Source organism: Onychomys torridus, chromosome 9, assembly GCF_903995425.1.
Source record: "Onychomys torridus chromosome 9, mOncTor1.1, whole genome shotgun sequence".
NCBI classification, from domain to species: Eukaryota; Metazoa; Chordata; class Mammalia; order Rodentia; family Cricetidae; genus Onychomys; species Onychomys torridus.
In genome coordinates this window covers 7,830,141-7,850,736 of record NC_050451.1, presented here as the reverse complement: position 1 = coordinate 7,850,736, position 20,596 = coordinate 7,830,141, and the positions used below count along the sequence as shown (strand labels likewise).

Genomic DNA, 20,596 nt, shown 5'->3' with positions numbered 1-20,596 from the left:
TCTGACACCGACACCTCAGCACACAGAGTGCACAAAGCTTAGGAGTCAGTACATTTTGAATTGACCCCAGCACACAGTGCACAAAGCTTAGGAGTCAGTACATTTTGAATTGACCCCAGCAAGCAATGAGAAGTGCTGGCAATGGATTAGCAAGTCAAATCCCATTTAATAGGGAGAAGAGGGTCTTCCAGCCAGCACTGAGCTCTATCAGAAGCCAGCTTCATTTTCTGATGGCTGTGTGGCTGCTTTCTTGAGCCTACCGTAGGATCTGGAGACTTGTAAGCCACATGTAGATGCTGCAGAAAGAACTGCCATTCTGTGCTGTCCTGTCCAGTGACAGTGTCACTGCCTAGTGAGGAGGCCTCTAGGAAGTCTGCAGAATTAACTGAGTATTAACCAAGTCAAATATGCCTAGAATGACGAGTCACTGTAGCCCTGGTTTCATTTTGTCCCGTTTCCCCCGAGGGCTTCACCAAATGTTTCCCATTCCAGCAGTAAGCAAGGCAGAGCTTTGGAGGGCATCACTTTATTGCAAAGTTGATGGTTATGGGGTTAAGTTTCCCTCCTTAGAGATGCAGGCTGGGGAGGTGTGGACAGTCAGTGTAGAAGAATACAAGGAGCCAAGGGCAGACCCAGTGACGTCCCTGGTGGACGTCTCTTGACCTCTACACTGAGTGAAGCAAAGAGGAAAAGGCTTGATATTAAAATTAAATATGTAGATAATGACAGGGTGACTGAAAGTTTAAAAAATAACATTAACTCCTTTTGTTGTTTTGAGACAGGGTCTCATATCCCAGGCTAACCTTGAACTGTTTGTTATAAAACTGAGGATGGCTCTGAACTTCTGATCCTCCTGCCTCCTCTGTGTGCTGACATCGCAGCTGTGCACTACCATGCCTGTTTTATGGAGTGCTGGGGGCTGAATCCAGGACTTGAGCTTTTTAGTTAAGCTGCATCCCCAGCCCAGAGATACTAATTTCATTTCCCATGGTTGATTCAACCAGGCATTAGCTCCCCTAGGAGACTAGAAAGGCTGTTTTAACTAGTTTTCCTGTAGTAATTGGAGACTTGCTTCCAATTTCAGGAGGAAAAAAAAAAAATGGAGATTTTTTTTGAGGTATTGGAAAGAGAATCCAAGCCCTTGTGCTTGCCAAACGCTCTCAGTGAGCTACGCCTGGTCTGTCACTGTGAACATTCCTTCTGGGAAACAATGACTTCCTGACATAGGGAAGAGGAAATAGAGTTTTAAATGTTATACAGGAGTTTCCAACCACAGAAGGAACCAAACGCCAAAATAAAAAAACAAAGTTGTGGAACTGAGAGAGTGGCTTGGAGCCAAGACAAGCCACGCCATTGGGGGGGAAGGCACGAGAAGCCAGGCTTCCACTCCAGGCACAGGCACAGTCCAGGGAGCAGCATACCGGGCCTCCCCCAACCTGTGTGTCCAAGAGAAGCTGCATGCTGCACATGGCAGGATCTTTGCAGAAGGTGTCCAGGAAAGAGCTAGGCCTTTAGATGTTCTCCAGCTGTTGAGGCCAGAGCCTCGGGCTACAGACAGCAGGCAAGTATATCACGTCCGATGCAAGCTGAGTTCAGGTCTTAAACAACAGGAAGCCCCCAAATGCAGTGTGTGGTGGGCTCCCCTTTGTTACCGACCCTTGGATTAACTCAAACCACACTCTCTCTCCCTTCTGCAGCTCTGCCATAGCAAAAGCAGTGGTTGTACTCCCACCCCTCTGTTCTGTACTGTAGACTGGAGCCCGGCGGTGGCCTTCAAACACCAGCTGCCCCATGCCTGGGCCTGGGCCAAACGTAATGCTCACTGCAAACAAGTAGACGCCATGTCTGGGGGCTCGGAAGTAGCCGTGTTCGGGGAAGTAACTGCTGCCCACGTTGATGGATGTGGTGTTGAACTTCACCATCTGCACAGCAGTTACCACTTCTGAAGAGCTGGCATAGAAGGCCACAGGGGAGCCTGAGAGGGGAAGCAGTGAGTTAGCCATTGTCTCCCAAACTCTGCCTTATTGCACTAGGAGCAGGACTTATTTCTAGAGACCATGTACATTCCCAAAAGTGTTTGTCTCAGACAGTGTGGTTTCAGAGTGGGAGAGAAGGGGGAAGTACAGATGTGTTGTCTGGCTGATGAATGCACTTTCTGCTTTGATCCTCAACAAAGCAAGCTCTTTGATCCCATCCTTTCAACTCTCTAGAGGGACAAGTGTCTTCGGCTTCCCGAGGCACAGGACTTGGTGGGCTGTGCTAGAAATCCGGGTATCCAGCTCCCACATGCCTGCTACCTGCCAAGGGTCCTTCCTTCCAGATCAGTGCTGGGGATGGAACACAGGGCCTCACACGTGGTAGACAAGTGTTCTACTACTAAGTCATACCCCGGCACGTACTTGCTGGGAATCTTGAGATGTCTGGGGAGTGGGGGAGAGAATATTACCTATTCTCAAAATACCGTTAACCATGGGAGACAATTGGGAGCAGGAATGGTGATTCTTAACTGATGTGGGCACAAGAGCATGAAGAAAAAGAAAGGAGAAAACCCTTCAAGCCAGGCATGGTAGTCCACACCTGTAATTCTAACATGGGAGACAGAGGCGGTAAAATCTTAATTTTGAAGCCAATCTGAGCTACACGGTAAGACCTTTCCTGAGTAAGGGAGACCCCCTCTGGCTAGTCATCTAAATGATTTGTAATTAATATTTTATATGAATGGGTATTTTGCCTGCATGTATGTCTGTGTACCATGTGCATGGGTAGTACCTACCAAGGCCAGAAAAGGTCACAATATCTCCTGGAACTGAAGTTATAGATGGTTGTGAGCCGCCATGTGGGTGCTGGGAATTGAGCCATCTCCCCAGCCCTGCCTAGTCATTTTAATGATTTCCAGAATGTTGCCCAGAGCCCTAGCATGGCAGATGGGGAAACTGAAGGGTGTAAAGGGACAGTTTGATGACCCAGACCACACAAGCAGAGAGCAGACCTTGGTCTTCTCGATTTGGGGTGCTTTCCTGGCCTCCTCACTTGCAGAAGCACAATCCTGCTGAAACCAGAGGCAGAGCAGCGCCCTCACCTGAACACGAGGAGGGGCTACACCACCTGTTCAGGAAGCTCAGGAGCAGCACCCTCACCTGAACACGAGGAGGGGTGTCGGCTACACCACCTGTTCAGGAAGCCCAGATGGGACAAGAATGTGCCTCATGGAGTCCAGAAAGTGAGGTGAGCCTTAGCAAGATCCTCTTGGGAGTTCCTTCATCTCTGTCTCTGTCTGTCTGTGTGTGTGTGTGTGTGTGTGTGTGTGTGTGTGTGTGTGTGTGTGTGTCCCTCATTTCTCAAAAAATGGAACCAAGACTTCAAAGAAGTCTGCAAAGCAGTCAGTGACTTAAGTCTCAGACTGCAGTCCATCTTTTTGCATCCAAATCCAGAAATAGCCTTAGGAATGACAAAACTTTGCTTCTCTCTGGAAGATTTTATAAGAATTGTTTATGGCTAGTTTTCCTGTCTGTGCCACAGGAATACTGAGGGCTGGTGCTGCAACCCAAAGTATCCAGCAGGTGGTGCTCCTGCCTTGATGAAAGGATGCCCTGCGGTGCCTGCTGGGCCATTGGTTCTTCTTTCAACCTGCCTACGGCTGGGAGTCCACCCCAGTGGGACTTCAGAAGACAGAAGGGCTATACAAACTGAGGGTGCACTTCCCTGCAAGGCACAAATCGAAGTTCAATGGCCTTCTCGCAAGGAAAGAGTTTTTAAAGGGAAGACATATTTTCTGAAAAAAAAAAAAAAAAATACTGCAGGATAACCAGACACCTAATCTTATCAGGCAAATGGTGAAGGTCATCAGCATGTTGGGGCTTGGACACTCACAAGAGAAAAAGATGGAGGAGTTAGCGTAAGTTGATGCAGCTCTCTGGAACTCTCCCAGTTCCTGCACACTATGCCCGCCTGTGCTGGGGAAAGGAGGCTATTAGGTGTGACAACTCTGGTGTAGGTGAGCCCCTCAGGGGCCTTCTGTGGACTTGCTGCACCTCAGAGCCAGCCTCTCTGGGCTGCTCACTGCTTGGCTGAGGTCGTTGCTGGGCCTGAACCTCAGTTTCAGGTAAGATGTGATGGTAATGAATGCATGCTTGAGCAGCTAAGGCTGAGTCATCTTGATAAAGCCCAGGAGAGGTGCCACAGAGTATTTACACTGCCCACCGTATTTACTCAGGAAGCCCCTGCCTTCTGAACGTAAGGCCTTTCCCCGTGTTCACCTTTTGCGGGGGTGCTGCCATTGTGGATGATCCCTGCTCCAGTCCACCCTCCCTGGAGTGCAGGGGTGAGCTTATGAAAGACAAGGACTGGGGTGAGGGTCAAGAGTTGAGACATTCTACTCTGTTCCACAGCTAGGGCCTCAGCCAACTCCTGGGCTCTGGAACTACAACTGATTGTTGAGACTTATACCTCCCTATACTCCAGGTAGCTTAAGAGGCTCATAGCCCAAAGGTGTGGAGGCACACTCCTTTAATCCCAACACTTAGGAGGTAGAGGCAGACAGATCTCCGTGAGTTCCAGGCCAGCCTGGTCTACAGAGCAAGTCCCAGGACAGTCAGAGCTACACAGAGAAATCCTGTCTCAAAGAGGCCCATAGCCCTGAAGAGAAGGGGAAGGTAGCCTCCTGAGTGGTGGTGACCAATGATCATCCTGCTCTCTTTCACCCCATGTCACTGCCTTCCCTGGGGAGAAGGGAGCAACTGGGTAGGCAGGTAGCCCTGCCCTGGACTCACACAGCCAGTCTCCAGGGCCCAGGCACTCACCTGCTTCCCAGAGCTCTGAGTCCAGAACACCTTTCTCCATCCCTCTGGCATGTGCACCTGCAGACATCACCACTTGCTTCTTCTCCCTCTTCCGGGATGCTCCCATCTGCTGCTTCTTATCTTTCTTACTCAACATGGTGTGCAGCTTCCCTAGGTCGAGGCTGATGTTACTTGCCACCAGCTCTTGGAAGTTCTGGAAAAGGCTGCGGAAGAGCTGCTGGTGCTGTCTCAAGCTGTGCCGGGTGTCAGAAAGCATGCTGTGTAGGTCTTCAAGGGAGCCATTGAGGGAGGCAGACCAGGAGGCATCACAGCACTGCCCAACCTGCTTGACATCAGAGCTTAGGCGCTGAATCTCCTGCTCCAGGTTCGCCAAAGCCGTGGCGGCTTCCTCCTCCCTTCCAGAGTCGTGACTGGGTTCCAGTCGCTCTGCCAACTGTGGGTGCTGCTCCAAGGCCTGCTCCAGGGCCTCCACCCGAGTGGCCAAGGCATCCCAGCCAAATGCCTGTTCCTGCAGCCCGCTGGCGGCGTCCTGCAGAGCGAGGCGGATCTGGTCATAATTCAGGGGCAGAGGGCGAGGCGCCTCCTCTGACATCTCGTCCATCATCTCTTCCCCGAAGAGGGCAGCCAGCACCGCCTGATGCCTCAGCGCATCCTCCAAAAGGGCTGCGAAGGAGCTATGCAGCTGGCGCGTCTCTCTGCCGGTCTGGTTCGCCAAGGTCTTCAGCGTTTCCACCGCGTGGTCCAGCGCCCGCAGCTGGCTCCGCATCCGGGCCCTCTCGGCCCGTGCGTGCTCACCCTCTACTTTGTGCTTGTCCATCACTGAGGACATGGCATCCACAGTGCTTTGCAACGCCTGCAAAGAAGAATCGTCCAGCTGGTGCTGCTCATCCAGGCTCACCTGGGTCTCTTCCAGGGTGCGCATGGCGTCCCTTTGGCCCTCCCGGATGACGTCCATGTCAGAGTAGAACCTCTGGCAGTTGCAGTCCTTGACATACTTGATGAGGTCTGCGTGGCCTGCCTGCAGATGCTGCAGAGTGAAGTTGAGTTCCAACAGCTGCCGCTCCATCTCCTCTTTGTTCTCCTCCATGATCAGGGACTTTTCCATCAAGATCACCCGCAGCTCTCGAAGCCCGGTGTGGTTCACCAGCAGCTCCTCCACTTGCCGCTCTACCTTGCTGATCTGATCGAAGGTCTCATCTGATTCAGAATACAGCTCCTTGATTTCATCCACGTGCCGGTTCAAGACACTGTCCATGCTCTTGATGGTGCTCTGCAACTCCTCCTCCCTTTGGTTAATGACTGTGTACAGAGCAGAGATGTTTCTCTGCAGCTGGCCCAGCCTGGCCTGCAGGCTCTCGGGCTCTGGCCTTGCTGCCGCTGCAGATGCCACCACCAGGCTGCCCTCTGCCCCTGGAACTTCCTGAGCCTTGACAAGCTGCTTTAACTTGGTGCTCACCTCAGCTTGGACCTCAGAGAGGGCGTGGTGTAGGGCACGGCGCTGGGCATGCAGCTGGTCCTCCATGTCCTCCTGCAGCAAGCCCATTCTCTGGTTATTCTCCTGGACCTTGGCGTCAAACTTGGCACCAAGCTCTTGGAGGTCAGCCCTGGTCACAGTACTCTCCTGGACCATCTTGACGGCCTGGTGATTGGCCTCCACATCAAGAGACAGGTTTCTGATAGCCTGGGAGAGGCTGTGCAAGCTCTTCCAGATGGGATTGAAGTGTGCCTTCAGGAACGCATCAATATGGGGCTGCAGCAGCTGCTCTGACATCCTGCCAGAAAACCCTGCAACAGATACCATATTTCACACAACTCTGCTGCAGCAGACACCCCTCCCCAGGCTGGGGGAGGAGGGTCTCTGAAGTCCGTGCCTTCTTTGGGGGCTGCTACTCACCGAATTTTGTTTGATTGGCTTCCATCCTCTCAGCTGTGAAGTTGCTGGCTGGGGCCTCCCAAGTGCCTGGGAGGTGATCTTCTACCAGTGGGGCATCATTCTGGAGGTTTTGAAGCAGGTGTTCCTGTGGCACCTTAATCTCATTGAACTCTGTGCCAGGGTGGCCTAAAAACATACCAGACATAGTGTTAAAGGCAAACTCACCAGGCATGGGCAGATAATGCAGTCAAGAAAAGACTTGGGGAGCTAGAGAGATGGCTCAGAGGTTAAGAGTGCTGCTTGCTCTTCCAAAGGTCCTGAGTTCAACTCCCAGCAACCACATGGTGGCTCACAACCATCTGTAATGAGATCTGGTGCCCTCTTCTGGCCTGCAGGGATATGTGCAGACAGAACGCTGTATACATAATAAATAAATAAATCTTTTTTTTAAAAAAGACTTGGGACTCAGAGTGAGGGGATATGTTGGTCCCTCTTGAGCTGGAGCTTAGAAGCTATTAGCCTCAGAAGGGCAACTGCAGCTCTCTACCACCTTTCCTCCCACAGCCACAGCAGACATGACTAATCAATCAGCACATTTCTCTCCTTAGCCACAATTCCATTCCCAGCAGCTCCAACCAACAGACAGTTGATTGCGTAGTGAAATCCATACCCTATCCCACCTTTGAAATCAATTCATCAATGGTGACTCTTTGGTGTTAAGGCTGAGACCAGGGGCAACATGACTTCCATGTCCTGGTGTTCGGGAGGCAGGGCATTAGGGGGCAGACAGTGTGCAAGAGTGTGGAGAAGCTTCCTCCAAGTCTGGGAGTTTGTGTATGTCAAGGAGCAAGAAAGGTACCTGGCAAAGCCAGGTTTCCAAGAAAAATGGGGTCAGAAAAAGGAATGGGTACAAGCCCCAGGCAGTAGACCGAGGGCCAGGGGAACTGTTCCCATGGAAAAGGGCAGGACCACAAGGAAACCCATACTGATTCCAAGGACAAAGTTTTCCTGAGATGGTGCTGCCCATCAGAGGAGGAAGAAGTAAACACATGAGCTCTGTCCTTCTAGGAAAGCAACACACCAAGTTCAAAGCCATCCAGCTGGTCCCAGGTCTCCGGGAGTTCGCCACTTGGCTCCATGGGCTTGGGGTTTGCTGTGGGATCTGCAGAGGGAAGCATGGTGTGTTGAGCCCAGAAGTCAGAAAAATAGTATGATTTTCTGGGATCAGCGGTTAGGGGGGACTTTGGGGAGCCCTACCATAGTCCTGGCAGTCTGGACCGTGGAAGCCTGGACAGCACCTCCAGGCTTGAGAGGTCAGCACCTTCTGTTGGACCTGGTACACTGGCTTCTGGGCCACTCGGTACCTGAGGAAGAAGGCGGGGGATCAGCACCTCTAGTGGGCCCACTGGGCCTGGAAAATGGCCTGTCCAACCTACTCACATGACTTTGACTCTCTGGCAGTCAGGAGCCCCCTCTGGACATGGCTGCTGTGAATGGACAAGTAATTTCTCTGTTTTGCAAGCAGCTATGAAGGTGACCAGTCTAGACATCTGGTAAGGGCACCAATTCCTGGAAAAGAAACCATAGCAAAGGGTTGCTGACCTTGCCTCACTCCCAATGCCCCACCAATGTCTGGGGATGCCCCAAAATGCCTCCAGGCCTGCCCAGCTCTGGGATTCTGGAAACCATTAAATGCCAGGGAAGGGTATGGTGATATTGTGTTCCCCAAAATATTGTGCACCCTAATAAACTTATCTGGGGTCAGAGAACAGAACAGCCACTAGATAGACATAGAGGCCAGAAAATGGTGGCACACACGCCTTTAATCCTAGCATTCCAGAGGCAGAGATCTGCCTGAATCTCTGAGTTCAAGGCCATACTGGAAACAGCCAGGTGTGGTAACAAGAGCCTTTAATCCCAGGAAGTGATGGCAGGAAGCAGAAAGGTATATAAGGCTCGAGGACCAGGAACTAGAGCTGGTTATGGTTTTAGACTTTTGAGCAGCAGTCCAGCTGAGATTCATTTTGGATGAGGCCTCAGAGGCTTCCAGTCTGAGGAAACAGGATCAGCTGAGGAATTGGCAAGGTGAGGTGGCTGTGTCTTGTTCTGTTTCTCTGATCTTCCAGCATTCACCCCAATACCTGGCACTAGGTTTGTTTTTATTAATAAGACCATCCTGCTACAGAAGAGAGCTCTTGTCTCAATCCGTAGGCTTTACAAAACCACTCAAAAGAGCTCCCAACCCACGTCTTCCCGAAGCCTCCCCAGGGCCAGTGGAGGGAGGCCAAGGAGTCCCGCATTATAGCACAGCTTCCTGCAAGCTGTGAGGCTCTCACTAACCCCTTGACCCCCGGGAATGCCATGGAATCAGTGGGGCTTGGAGAGCCGTAGGTCTGAATCTGCAGTTTCTGCCCGTATGACCTTGAGAGACACACTTAAGGAGTTCTTATTTCCCCATCTATAGTTGGAGGTGGTGATGCCCCTTTCTAAGTGGGCAGAGTATCAAGTGCTCTGGAAGTACTCTGTGCCCTGTCCTGGCAGATGCCCAATTCTACTCCCATCATCTTTTCCCACCAGAATACTTCTGTGCCTTCTACTCGCTGGCCCTGCCTACTGGGCAGTTGACTTTCTAGCAGCAACTGGGGAAGGCCTCCACTTAGTGATCCTGCAGAGCAGCTGGGGGTCACATTCAGTATGCTCAACACGGGAGGCAGCCTCTCCACTTTTACTCCTTGCCTGTGTGCATTGTAGAGGTCCTGGGGATGGGGAGCACTCTCACTGACCCGGGGTCTGGTCCCTGGGTTCAATGCAAGGGTCAAAGCATCGTTCCCTCATAGTTAGCTACAGCACAAAGCTCTCCAGAGATGCCAGTGGCAATGGCCTCTGCTGCCCCATGCAATGCAGCACGGATGACACTATGGACATGCAGACTTTCCCTTGCGGGTCCCAAGGGGAACAGGCAATCTCAGAAGAAGGGATGTGGTCAGGACCTGGAAAAGGTCTGATTACAGGGCTGTGTCTAAAGGGCGAGTCAGATAAGGAGCTGGGAGTTTGGACAGGGCTGTGGATGTCGGAGGGACTGCAGATGGAGACCAGGGAACTAGGAGCCTTACTAGGGAGGTATGGTAGCAGAGGAAGAACTGGGTTGTTTGTTGAGGCCATAGTAAGCAGAGAGAGGTTTCAAGCTGGGAAGCAATATCACAGAGGCACTCTGGTTCCAGGATCCAGAAAGGATGGGAGTCAGTAAGATATGGATGGTCTCTGATAGAGGTTTTATGGTCTAGAGGAGAAATGTGGGCCTCTCGGACATGGAGGAAGTGGCCACAGCTGATAGTCATCAGAGAGCAAGGTTCAGGGGCTTTGCTGGTTAGGTGGCTTCTTGGTATTGGAATTTCACTTTCTGAAGCAGCTCTTTGCCCCGGGGCCATTAGGCACCATTACAGACACTGGGGGTAGCTGGGAGGACTTAATAATCATTGTGTGACCACATCCATTAGTGATCCTGAAACACATATACACCCCACCCCCCATGCCACCACACCACATGGCCTGCTCTGCCACCAAACTCCTAGAAGCCTGACAGGCAGCTTTGCCTCCGGGGCAGCAGGCTAAGCTTGGCAGGAAAACTACCTAGTCCCAGCAAAAGAGACCTGAAGATGGTGACATCAGGGGAGCCTCCCATGAACTGCTCACCAGAGACCCTGCGCCAAAACAGCTCGGAAAGGCGCAACAGGACAGCTGAGGACGCACCCTGAGAAAACTGTCACAAAACAAGGACGCTGAACTAAGATGCAGCTTGGTGTTAGAGCACATGCCTGGCCTGTAGGAGGCCCTAATTAAATCCTCAGGACTGAAGGAACAAAAAAGATCAGCAGGAGGTCAAAACGGACAAATGGGAGAGGGTTTGGTTGGGAGAGAACCACAACTATGCACAGAGAGAATACAGCCCCCAAATTTACGTTGATCCTTCCACCAAGTCGGTAAGAGAAGTTGCTGCTTGAAAGAAACCAAACAGGGACCACGTGGGAGGCGGGGCAGTGTAAGGGGTCGGCAGGGTATTCAGAGAACAAAGAGAACACTTGAAAATGAAAAGACTACATTAGACATAAAAACAAAACCAGGCTGGGGACAGTCCTCAGATTGCTGCCCAGCAGACAGGAAGTACTGGGTAGCTTTCCAACACCATGTGAAAACAGGTGTGGTGACACAGGCCTGTCAACCCAGCAATTAGGAGGTGGAAGCAGGAGGTCAGGATGTCAAGGCCACCTCCATAATGAGTATTAGGCTAGCCTAGGCTATATAAGACGCTGCTTAAAAAACAAAAGACAAAACCACACTTAGAGATGGCTCAGTGGTTTAAAAATAAATCTTTAAAAAAAAAAAAGAAAAGAAAAGAAAAATAAGAGATTATAGAGCATCAGTCCCAGGACCAGCATCCAGACAACAAAGACAGCAAAGGGAAGAAGTGTGTGTGTGTGTGTGTGTGTGTGTGTGTGTGGTGTGAGTGTCTATGTGTGCATCTGTCTGTGTGGTGTATGTGTGTGTGGTGTGTGTGTCTGTGTGTGTAGTGTGAGTGGTGTGTATGTGGTGTGTGTGTCTGTGTGTGGTGTGTCTCTCTCTCTGTGTGGTATGTGTGCCTGTGTGGTGTGTGTGTGTGTGTTGTGTGTCTGTGTGTTCCATAGATAAAAAGGCTTGAGTTTTCAGATGCAAAAAGTCCACTGAGAACCTGCAATAATAGAAATAAACTCACATCAAAGCTCACCACTGTGAAATTGTACAACTCTGGGAACAAGAGGGTTATTATAGCTACATCCTCATAGAAAGAGAAATCAACACTCATACACTGAGAGAGAAGGAGAGGGCGAAAGAGAGAGAAGTTCTTTCTGGACCCTGGGACCAGAGTGCCTCTGTGATACCACTTCCCTGCTTGAACCTCTCTCTGTGACCTCTGTCTCAAAAATAAACACATAAATAATCAGATATATTACAGAGATCAATGACAAAAGAATTGCCTAATAATTTATATGTGTGTTGCCTAATTGCCTATAATTGTATGTGTGGAGGGAGAGGAGAGGGGGGGAGAGAAAGGAGGGGAGAGAGAGAGAGAGAGAGAAAATGGTTTTGAACCTCTCAACAATGTCCCCTGTAGGAACATATTGAGAATTATATTAAAAATATTGGCAGAAAATATTTGCCAACCTAGAATCTTGTGTACATTTTATCTATCAGTCAACAGAAGAATAAAGAATAGACCCATTTTCAAACACAGCAAGTTGCAACCAGGTCATTTACTTAGCATACCAAACTGGGAGGGTTGTTAGAGCTCGGAGTTCAAGGCCAGCCTGAGCAACAGTGTACAACCTCTACCTCAAAAACGAACAAACAAATGAATCAGATGTATCATGTTTCTCAGCTGCTGTCTCCCTTCTGCCTCTTAGCAGTAAGTAGATTAGTAATAATGTGGTTCAAAACCTTGTCTGTACATCAAAACCATCTGCGGCTTCTTAAAAGCTAAAGTCCCTTGTGGGCTGAAGGTGCATCTTGATGGTAGAGCATGTGCTGAGCATGCCAGAGATGCAATCCCCAGCATTTCGATAAAGTAGTAACGATCAGTCTAAGCCCAACCCCAGACCAATTTCAGAAGACCCCAAGTCTGGGCCAGAGCATCAGAATTCTAGAACTCTCTGGTTCATTCCAAGGCACAGCCTAGAACTGAGTGCCACTGGGACACAGTTCAAGAGAGCAAAGTTATGTCAGCATTTGGGAGCCTGAGGCAGGAAGATGTTGAGTTCCAGGCTAGCCTGAACTACATAGTAACTTCAGTCTTTTGAGGCTGGAGAGATGGCTCAGTTTTTAAGAGAGATGGCTGCTTTCCCAGAGGACCTGGGTTCAATTCCCAGCATTCAGATGGCAGCTCACAACCATCCGTAACTCCAGTTCCAGGAGATCCAACACCTTCTTCTGGCCTCTGCAGGCACAAGGCACACACATGACACCAGACAGACAGACAGGCGTGCAGCACACACTCAGGAAAATGGGGAGACAACGCAGTAGTCCAGAGGGCAGCTTGCAAGGCTCTGGGAGAGTCTTCACCAAGAATGCACAGTCGGTTGAGAACACAGTTGTTTGAACCTCTAATATTTATGCTAAGAGTGTGTGTAGACCAACGGTTGAGAAATTGAGCTTTTAAACAATGACAAAAACACAGAAAACCAAGCAAAGGGGAAAAAAGACAAATGTTTTAATCCAGAGAAAACAAAGTGTGCAGAGGAAAAAAAAACGATTCATAGTTTATTTCAAGACTCAAGTCATGTAGCTGTCACAGAAACATGACCAGAGATACTCTGAAGAGATGGGAGAATGTCAAGGTGTGTGTGGAGGGGGCGGGGGAGAATGAGAACTGACTCATAGTCACTACTGCCTCCAAAGAAACAGCAGTGTTAGCCGGGCAGCAGTGGCGCACACCTTTAATCCCAGCACTCGGGAGGCAGAGCCAGGCGGATCTCTGTGAGTTCCAGGCCAGCCTGGTCTACAGAGTGAGTTCCAGGACAGGCGCAAAACTACACAGAGAAACCCTGTCTCGAAACAACAACAACAAAAACAACAACAGACAAACACAAACAAACAAACAAAAAAGAAATAGCAGTATTAAGTATGTAATTCAGAAATACAGAGATCAATAACAAAAGAATTGCCTAATGAATTGAAAGTTAACACCTTGAGGGACGGGGGCTGGGGCTTTTAATGGTCTCAGTGAACCTTGTAGAACTGACTGACCTCAATCCAAGAGTGTCATACTTAGCTTCAGCTGTGAAGTTGAGGTAACTTAGAGTGACCTGGGAATAGGAAACCTCAATTGAGGAAGACACCTGATGTCGACCTTGGGCTTCCACATGTGTAAATATGCATGTGTGTATGGACACATGAGTGCACACATGTGAACAACACACAAAGGAAGGAAAGTTGGTAGAGTGCTTGCTAGCATGCATGGAGTTCTGAGTTCAGTACCAGCACCACGTAAAACTGGAAATGGTGGCACAAGCCTGTAATTCCAGCACTCGGGGTGGAGGCAGGAGGATCAGAAGTTCAAGGTCACCTACATAGCAAGTTCTAGGCCAGCAGCTAGAATACTTACAACTATGTCTCAAAACACACACATACACAAAAACCAAAAACAAATAAACGAACCAAAAGCAAGAAAGGAAAAGTGGTGCATGGTGGTACTTATATGCAATCCTGGCACTTGGTAGGAACAGGCAGGAGGCAAGCAGGAGGTTCAGTAGTTCAAGTCATCCTCAGCTACAGCAGAGAGTTTGAAGCCAGCCTAGGCTACCAGAGACCCTGTGTCAAAACAAAGCAAAACATAGGAATGCTGGCTGTGATATGGAGGTAGGAGTGGGGGACAGTGTCCCTATTGGTGAGAATGTAAATTAGTGTAAAATGGATGTCAATGTAGCTATTCCTCAAAATACTAAAAGAGCTGGTCCTGGCAATGCACGCCTATCATTCCAGTGCCTCGGAGGCAGGAAGCAGGAGGACCAGAAGTTTGAAGCCATCATGGACCAGCTCAGGTTATGTGGAGACCATGTCTCAAAAACAGAGTAGCTGGGCAGTGGTGGTGCATGCCTTTAATCCCAGCACTGGTCCAGCCTGCTCTAAACAGAGAGAGTTCCAGGATAGCCAGAGATATACAGAGAAACTCTGTCTAGAAACAAACAAACAAACAAAAACAAACAAACAAACAAACAAACACCAGGGCTGGAGAGATGGCTCAGAGGTTAAGAGCACTGGCTGTTCTTCCAGAGGACCTGAGTTCAATTCCCAGCACCCACATGGTGGCTCACAACCATCTGTAATGAGATCTGGTGCCCTCTTCTGGCCTGCAGGGACACATGTGGACAGAGCACTGTGTACATAATAAATAAATAAATCTTTAAAAAGAAAAAACTAAACAAACAAAAACAAACTAACAAAACAAATGGTCTGGAGAGGTGGTTCCATGGTTAAGAGCACTGGCTGTTTTTCCAGAGGACCCCAGGTTCAATTCCCAGCACCTAAGTGGTGGCTCACAACTGTCTGTAACTCCAGTTTCAGGGGATCCAACACCCTCTTCTGGCCTCCTCAGGCACTAGGCACACACACAGTGCACAGTCAAACATGCAGGCAAAACATCCATACACATAACATTTTTTACTATAATTTAAATTTTTTAAATCTTTTTAAATAACAGAAAATATTTTGTGTGTATTTATGGGGTACAATATAAATTTTTGTTTATTTTTAATTAACATAAAATGTATAAAAAAATAGTTAAATCCTAAAACTAAAACAGAGTATACAATCACCATATGAACCAACTATCGAACCCCAGGGTGTATACTGAAAGGATGTATACCAGCAACCAGAGATACCTGCACACCCTGTCTACCAGGTTCTGTTTACAGCAACCCAGGTATGGAGTTAGATGGCTGTCAACAGATAAATGGATAAATAAAGAATTATATAGTGTAGTACATACATTTATATAGGCTATATATTTATATACATGTGAAATATATATCCAGTCATCAAGAAGAATAAAATAATGGCATTTGCAGGAAAACTTAATGGAACTAGAGATCATCAGATAAGGGAAGTAAGCCACACTTAGAAAAACAGATATTTCATGTTTATTCTCATACACAGAATCTGGACTTCAAAGCAAAAAGGGGGGTTGGGGATTTAGCTCAGTGGTAGAGCGCTTGCCTAGCAAGCGCAAGGCCCTGGGTTCGATCCTCAGCTCAAAAAAAAAAAAAAAAAAAAAAAGCAAAAAGGGGCATGGAGAGGTGGCTCAGAGGTTAAGAGCACTGACTGCTCTTCCAGCAGGTCCTGAGTTCAATTCCCAGCAACCACATAGTGGCTCACAACCATCTGTAATGAGATCTGGCGCCCTCTTCTGGCCTGCAGTCAAACATGCTGTATACATAATAAATAAATCTTAAAAAAAAAAAAACCTCACTAACACAATTAGTAAAACATGATTCTCAACATCATTTCTTCTGAAAAAAAAATCATTGAAAGCTCTGTACAGAAATTTGGTTGAATCCTTCCTGCTTAATATTTTAAAAAAAGAAAAAGAAAAGAGGAAGAAAGAAAAGAGAAAGAAAGAAAGAAAAGATCCAAAGGGGCTGAAAGCAGAAGCAAGACTATGAGAAGAGGAAGAAGCCTGAGAGGAGGGAGAGGGACGGTGGGGATACGACAAATACGTGATGCAGCTGTATGAAAACGTCACAAGGAAAGCTAGGGAGATAGCTCGCTGGCAAAGCACTTGTGTGTGTCAGCACAAGAGCCTGAGTCTGGATCGTCAGCACTCATGAAAAGGTCAGGCATGGCGGAATGCGCTTATAACCCCACTGTTGGGGAGGCAGAGAAAAACAGACAGACAGACAGACAGACAGACAGACAGACAGAACACCATGGACCAGCGAATGTCCTAGGATGCACAGGGCTGATGTCACACTCCAACAATAATGAATTACCCAGTCCAGAATGCCTGAGGACAAATGTAAACAAGCCCACCTCACACACCTTGAAGCTTGCTCCTAGAGCCCAGGAGGCCTGTGCCTGGGGGACCTGGCCTGGTCCAGCCTGTCCGTAAGGATGGGACTTTCCAGCTTTCCCTCCTGATCTAAAAGCCATGCTGGCTGCCCACCCTTCCTGCCCATGAACTTTCTCTTCTGAGCAGCCACGCCGCTGCTGGGTCTCCCCTCCCTTGGCAGCTCCCCCCTTGGCAGAGCACAGGCAGCCAGCCTCGAGGCCCTGGGAAAATTCCTAACCTTTGCTTTGGTTTCCTCCAGCTCTTGGCAGCTCCCGGGAGGCCCTCAGCACATGTGCCCCAGGCTTGACATGCTGAAGTGCCCCATTGTTCTCACTGCCCTCTGCCTCAGGCCTGCTCCCTCTCTTGTACCCGCCTATGAGGAGCCCTGCTGGGCACCCTCATCTCCCGACAAAGGTGTGCCGAGGAACAGGTGCCAGTCAAGAGTGCATGTAGGATCTGTCCCCAACCCTGTGTGGCACAGACAGGAGGGGATGCTGAGCCTGAGTGGGAGCTGGGAAACCTGAATCTCTCCTCCCCTTTCCTTCCTGGACTCTGGTGACCTTGAGTCAGGCCGCCTCCCACTCCTGGAAATGTACAGAAGCTGCATCCCTAGAGACACAAAGGGGTTGAGGGGAAGGCTGACAGCCTGTCGAAAGGAGGGGCTGGTGCTTTCTGCATAATGGATATGCCTCGGCTGCTGTGGCCACCTTTGCAATAGTGTGTCTTTGATAGTCAAGGAGCCCATCTCTTCAGGTTCTTCCTGGCTTGAGGGTACCCTTGCTGGCAGCCTTGTTCTCTGAGGTCTGCATCCAGCTGTTAGTGTGACCGTCCCAGGGAAGTCATCCTCCTGGGGCTTTGTCCCTGGACGGGAGCGGTGGATTGGTGGTGTATCTTGGCAGGGAAGCCCAAAGCCCATTCAAGAGCCAGCTTGGCCCTGCAACTCCCTGAGTGTAAGCCTAAGGCACCTCAGCCGCGGTCTGTGAGGCCCCTCCCTACTGACGGCCAGAACCCCGTGACCAGGAGCAGGTACAGATACAAAGGCACAATGTTGGCTCCACTCTGCTGCAGTGTGAACTCTAGTGACACGTTGAACAGCTCTGGACCTTGAACTACCAGCTACAAATGTCCCCAGTGTTAGGGGGAACCTGCTGCTGGGACACCCTGCATTCAAGAGCATCAGGATAGGGAGCACCTGGCTCCAGCCCTTTTGAGACCTGAGGCCCTGAATGGCATCCCCACACCTGAGATGTCACAACAACATAGAAAATGGGCCATCTCTCCCTGGTTCAGTATGGCCCCTACCACAGACCCAGTCTCTGGAGCGGCTGACTCGGGTCTGAGGAGCCCACATGCTATACACACAACCAAGCCGAGGAACTAGGAAGAATCTCTTCCCTTTGACATCCAAAGGTGCTCCTTGCTCCGTCCCTGGCCCTGCCCCTGCAAGATCCCCAGGGGCTTAGGAAGCAGCTAACCGTGGCCCTCTTTTGCCCTGGGACCTGGCAGTCTGGGGCCACCGGCTGTGCAGGTTCCGACTTGTTTTGTTTCGCTGTTCTTCCAAAGGCTCTTATCCCTGTGTGTCCAGGGTCTGCCTGGTCCCAGGTCTCTGGAAGAGAGCCAAGCAGAGAGCTGGAGGCCTGGGTCTGGCAGCAGAGGTTTGATGACTGACCCGATGCTGCCTCCCCCGACCCCCAGCTGATGGAGTACCGGAACCCAGGGCCTGGGTCCTCTCCCCGTCCCCTTCCCCGGCTCTTCAAGGAGCTGAGCGGCACTCTGCCTCCTGTCACAGGAACATGGGAATGGGAAGCAGTCAGCCCAGGAAGCAGCAGGGTTTCCTTCCTCTCCCACCGGCTCTCCGGATACTTCAATACCTCGAGCTTAGACTGTGGGGTCCGAGCTTCTGGGGAGGTGGAAAGGAAACCCCAGTCGGCAGGAGTCCTAGCTTGGGTGACCTGGTCATTTCTGAGCCCAATGCAGTATGCACAAACCCTCTAGTCACCAGAGCCTAGTGCAACATCATCCAGGGAAAGATGGAGGGTCCTCTGCTCTCAGGGGGCTAAGAGGCAAAGAGGCCCTCTCCACACCCAAAGCTCCTCCCTCCTGACCCTGCAATGGGAGGAGGAATTTGCTGACTGGGACTTGTGGCTGATGGCTCTGGGGAAGAGGAGCTTGGTCCCCAGCTCTGAAGCCCCGATGTCAGAGGTAGGTGGCAGGATTGCCCCCACCAACAGTCCCCTGTGCTGAGAGCCTGTAGTAGAACGGGGGATGGACGGAGCACCTCTTCTCCCTACACTGCCAGACCCACCCCCTTCCTCACTAAGCAGGGCTTGCTGCCTGTCACCCTGTCACCGTAGCTTCTCCCTGGCTAAGCCTGCTCTCCAGAAAGTGCCCAACAGCTACTCCCCTGAGAGTGTCATGGACACCTGGCCCAGGCAGATTTGTCTGGGAACCCTATCACAACAGTGCCTTCCATATGTAGTGGGGAGGCTGTGGGTGGTTGTGAGTCAGCCACTCAGCCTTATAGATCGAGGGGTTCCACTCAGAGCTGAGTATGAAAGGAAAGGTCCAGCTCTCCTTGGCTGTGACCTAGGGCAAGTTACTCAGCCACTATGAGGCGAGCCTCCTGCTCCTCTACTGTGAGTAAGGCTGTTGGGAAAATAGACACAATGCTTGAAGAGCTGTGCCCCAGAGGCTGGCCCAGCAAGTGGCACCTGGGTTCTACCTTGGACAAGTTCAGTCATGAGACTCCAAACCCTGAGGGACAGACCTAGAGTCTAGGCACCTCCAAGCATACAGAGGATGTTGGAAAACCACATCTGGGGTCAGCTGTATCCTATCCATCCAGGAGGCCTCATGGAATTGCTCTAGGATTCTCTGCCTCCTTGAGCTCAGGGGATCCTGGGGCCCTCACTCCCTGTTCAATCTTGGCCTGGTACCTTGGGCACTTAGATCCAAATGCCTCCCCTGGGAGCAGCTGTCCCCTAGGGCTTAGGCTAGGCCAGCCTTACTGGGGTTCAGCTTTCCTTGGAAGAACAGGAGATGGAAGCATCTAGAGCATCAGTCCCTCTGAGTCCCGTGCTGGTAGCTGATGGTGAGAGTTTCCTCTATGGCAGACCCAGTCAAAGCCCTGCTAAGGGTCAAACAGGAACCACCCTGGCATCCTTAGCCTGGGCCTTGAAGTACCCAGATCCAGGAAACTAGCAGCCGTTAGCCATACATCAACCCATTTCACAGATACATATCTGGGGCTCAGGTATCATCCCATGACCTCTACCAAGGCCAGGATCTTCTTACCGTCCAATGGAGTCTCTGCTGGTATCTGCAGCCTCCATTTTCCAGCCTGCAGGCACCCTGGGACTTTGGGGATCAGAGAACCTGGTACCAGGGTCCTGTGCCCAGGCTCCCAGAAGTCCCCAGCTCAGGTACCCCCCAAGGCCCAGCAGCAGTGTCAGGATCATGGCGAGGGGCAGGCTTAGCTGACTCTACTGAGGCTCAACCTTGCAAGTGACTCCTAAATTTGCTGGTGATGTGGTCTTCAAGTAAAATCTCGGAAAGCAAAGAAAACATGGGGATAACAAAGGGAGGAAGTGGCCTGGTCCGGCCCACCCGGTAAGTCTCATCCGCCCCCGCCTCTTCCAGCCTGGCCCCCTCTGAGGTCACCAACCACTCAGGCCAATTCCTGTGTCCTAAGGACACTTGAATCAGGACATTGGGGGTGTGGGAGACACTTGAGGGTGGCCCTATTAAACCCATTTCTACAGGACTCTGTTCCAGGCCCCCCTGAAGATAGGATTGTAGAAAGTGTCAGCCTCAGGAGATCTGGTGCCACCCACGCTGTTGGCCAGGAAGTGGGAAGCAGGCACATCATGCCTTCTTGGCACCTTTTGGTGCTGGGCTATGGGAACCAGCAGGTGGGTGGAAGCTCAGAGAAGGAGAGGAAGTATGCTAGAATCACACAGCATTTGGCCCAGTCCAGGGAAGGGGGAAGCATTGTGTGTTTCTGGTCTCTGCTTTCTGACAGGTTTGACTAGAGAGCTCCAGGCTCAGGAGCATCCAGGATGTTGTGGACAGCTGGACATCCATGGCAGTTTACAGATTGGTCACTCACTGGACAGACCCTGACCCCTGCCCAACCTGGGACACGGAGGCATCGGCCAAGGCACTTAGCTTCTGCACACAACACCCAGGGCACAAGCCCACCATGGCTTTCCAAGGATGACTGAGGGACAGTGGTAGATTAGGATGTGTCCAGCCTCCTGCAAGCATCCCTTCCCCTGGGATGATAGGAGTCAGCAGGGCAGAACTGAGCCAGTAGGCGCCCAGGCCCTGCTCTCTGGTGTCCCCCCT

At 50.6% G+C, this 20,596-nt stretch overlaps 1 protein-coding gene across 1 annotated transcript; it reads right to left on the bottom strand.

Moving 5' to 3' along the window:
• Positions 1-761: 761 nt before the first annotated feature.
• Mmrn2 (multimerin 2) lies at positions 762-19,774 on the bottom strand. Its single transcript, XM_036199188.1, has 7 exons — positions 19,544-19,774; positions 8,113-8,241; positions 7,930-8,036; positions 7,754-7,834; positions 6,694-6,858; positions 4,800-6,584; positions 762-1,975 (listed from the first exon to the last, which is right to left on the bottom strand). Exons 1-7 carry the CDS (start codon positions 19,705-19,707, stop codon positions 1,593-1,595), a joined length of 2,814 nt encoding a protein of 937 aa, XP_036055081.1. The 5' UTR covers positions 19,708-19,774; the 3' UTR covers positions 762-1,592.
• Between the last annotated feature and the right edge of the window lie 822 nt (positions 19,775-20,596).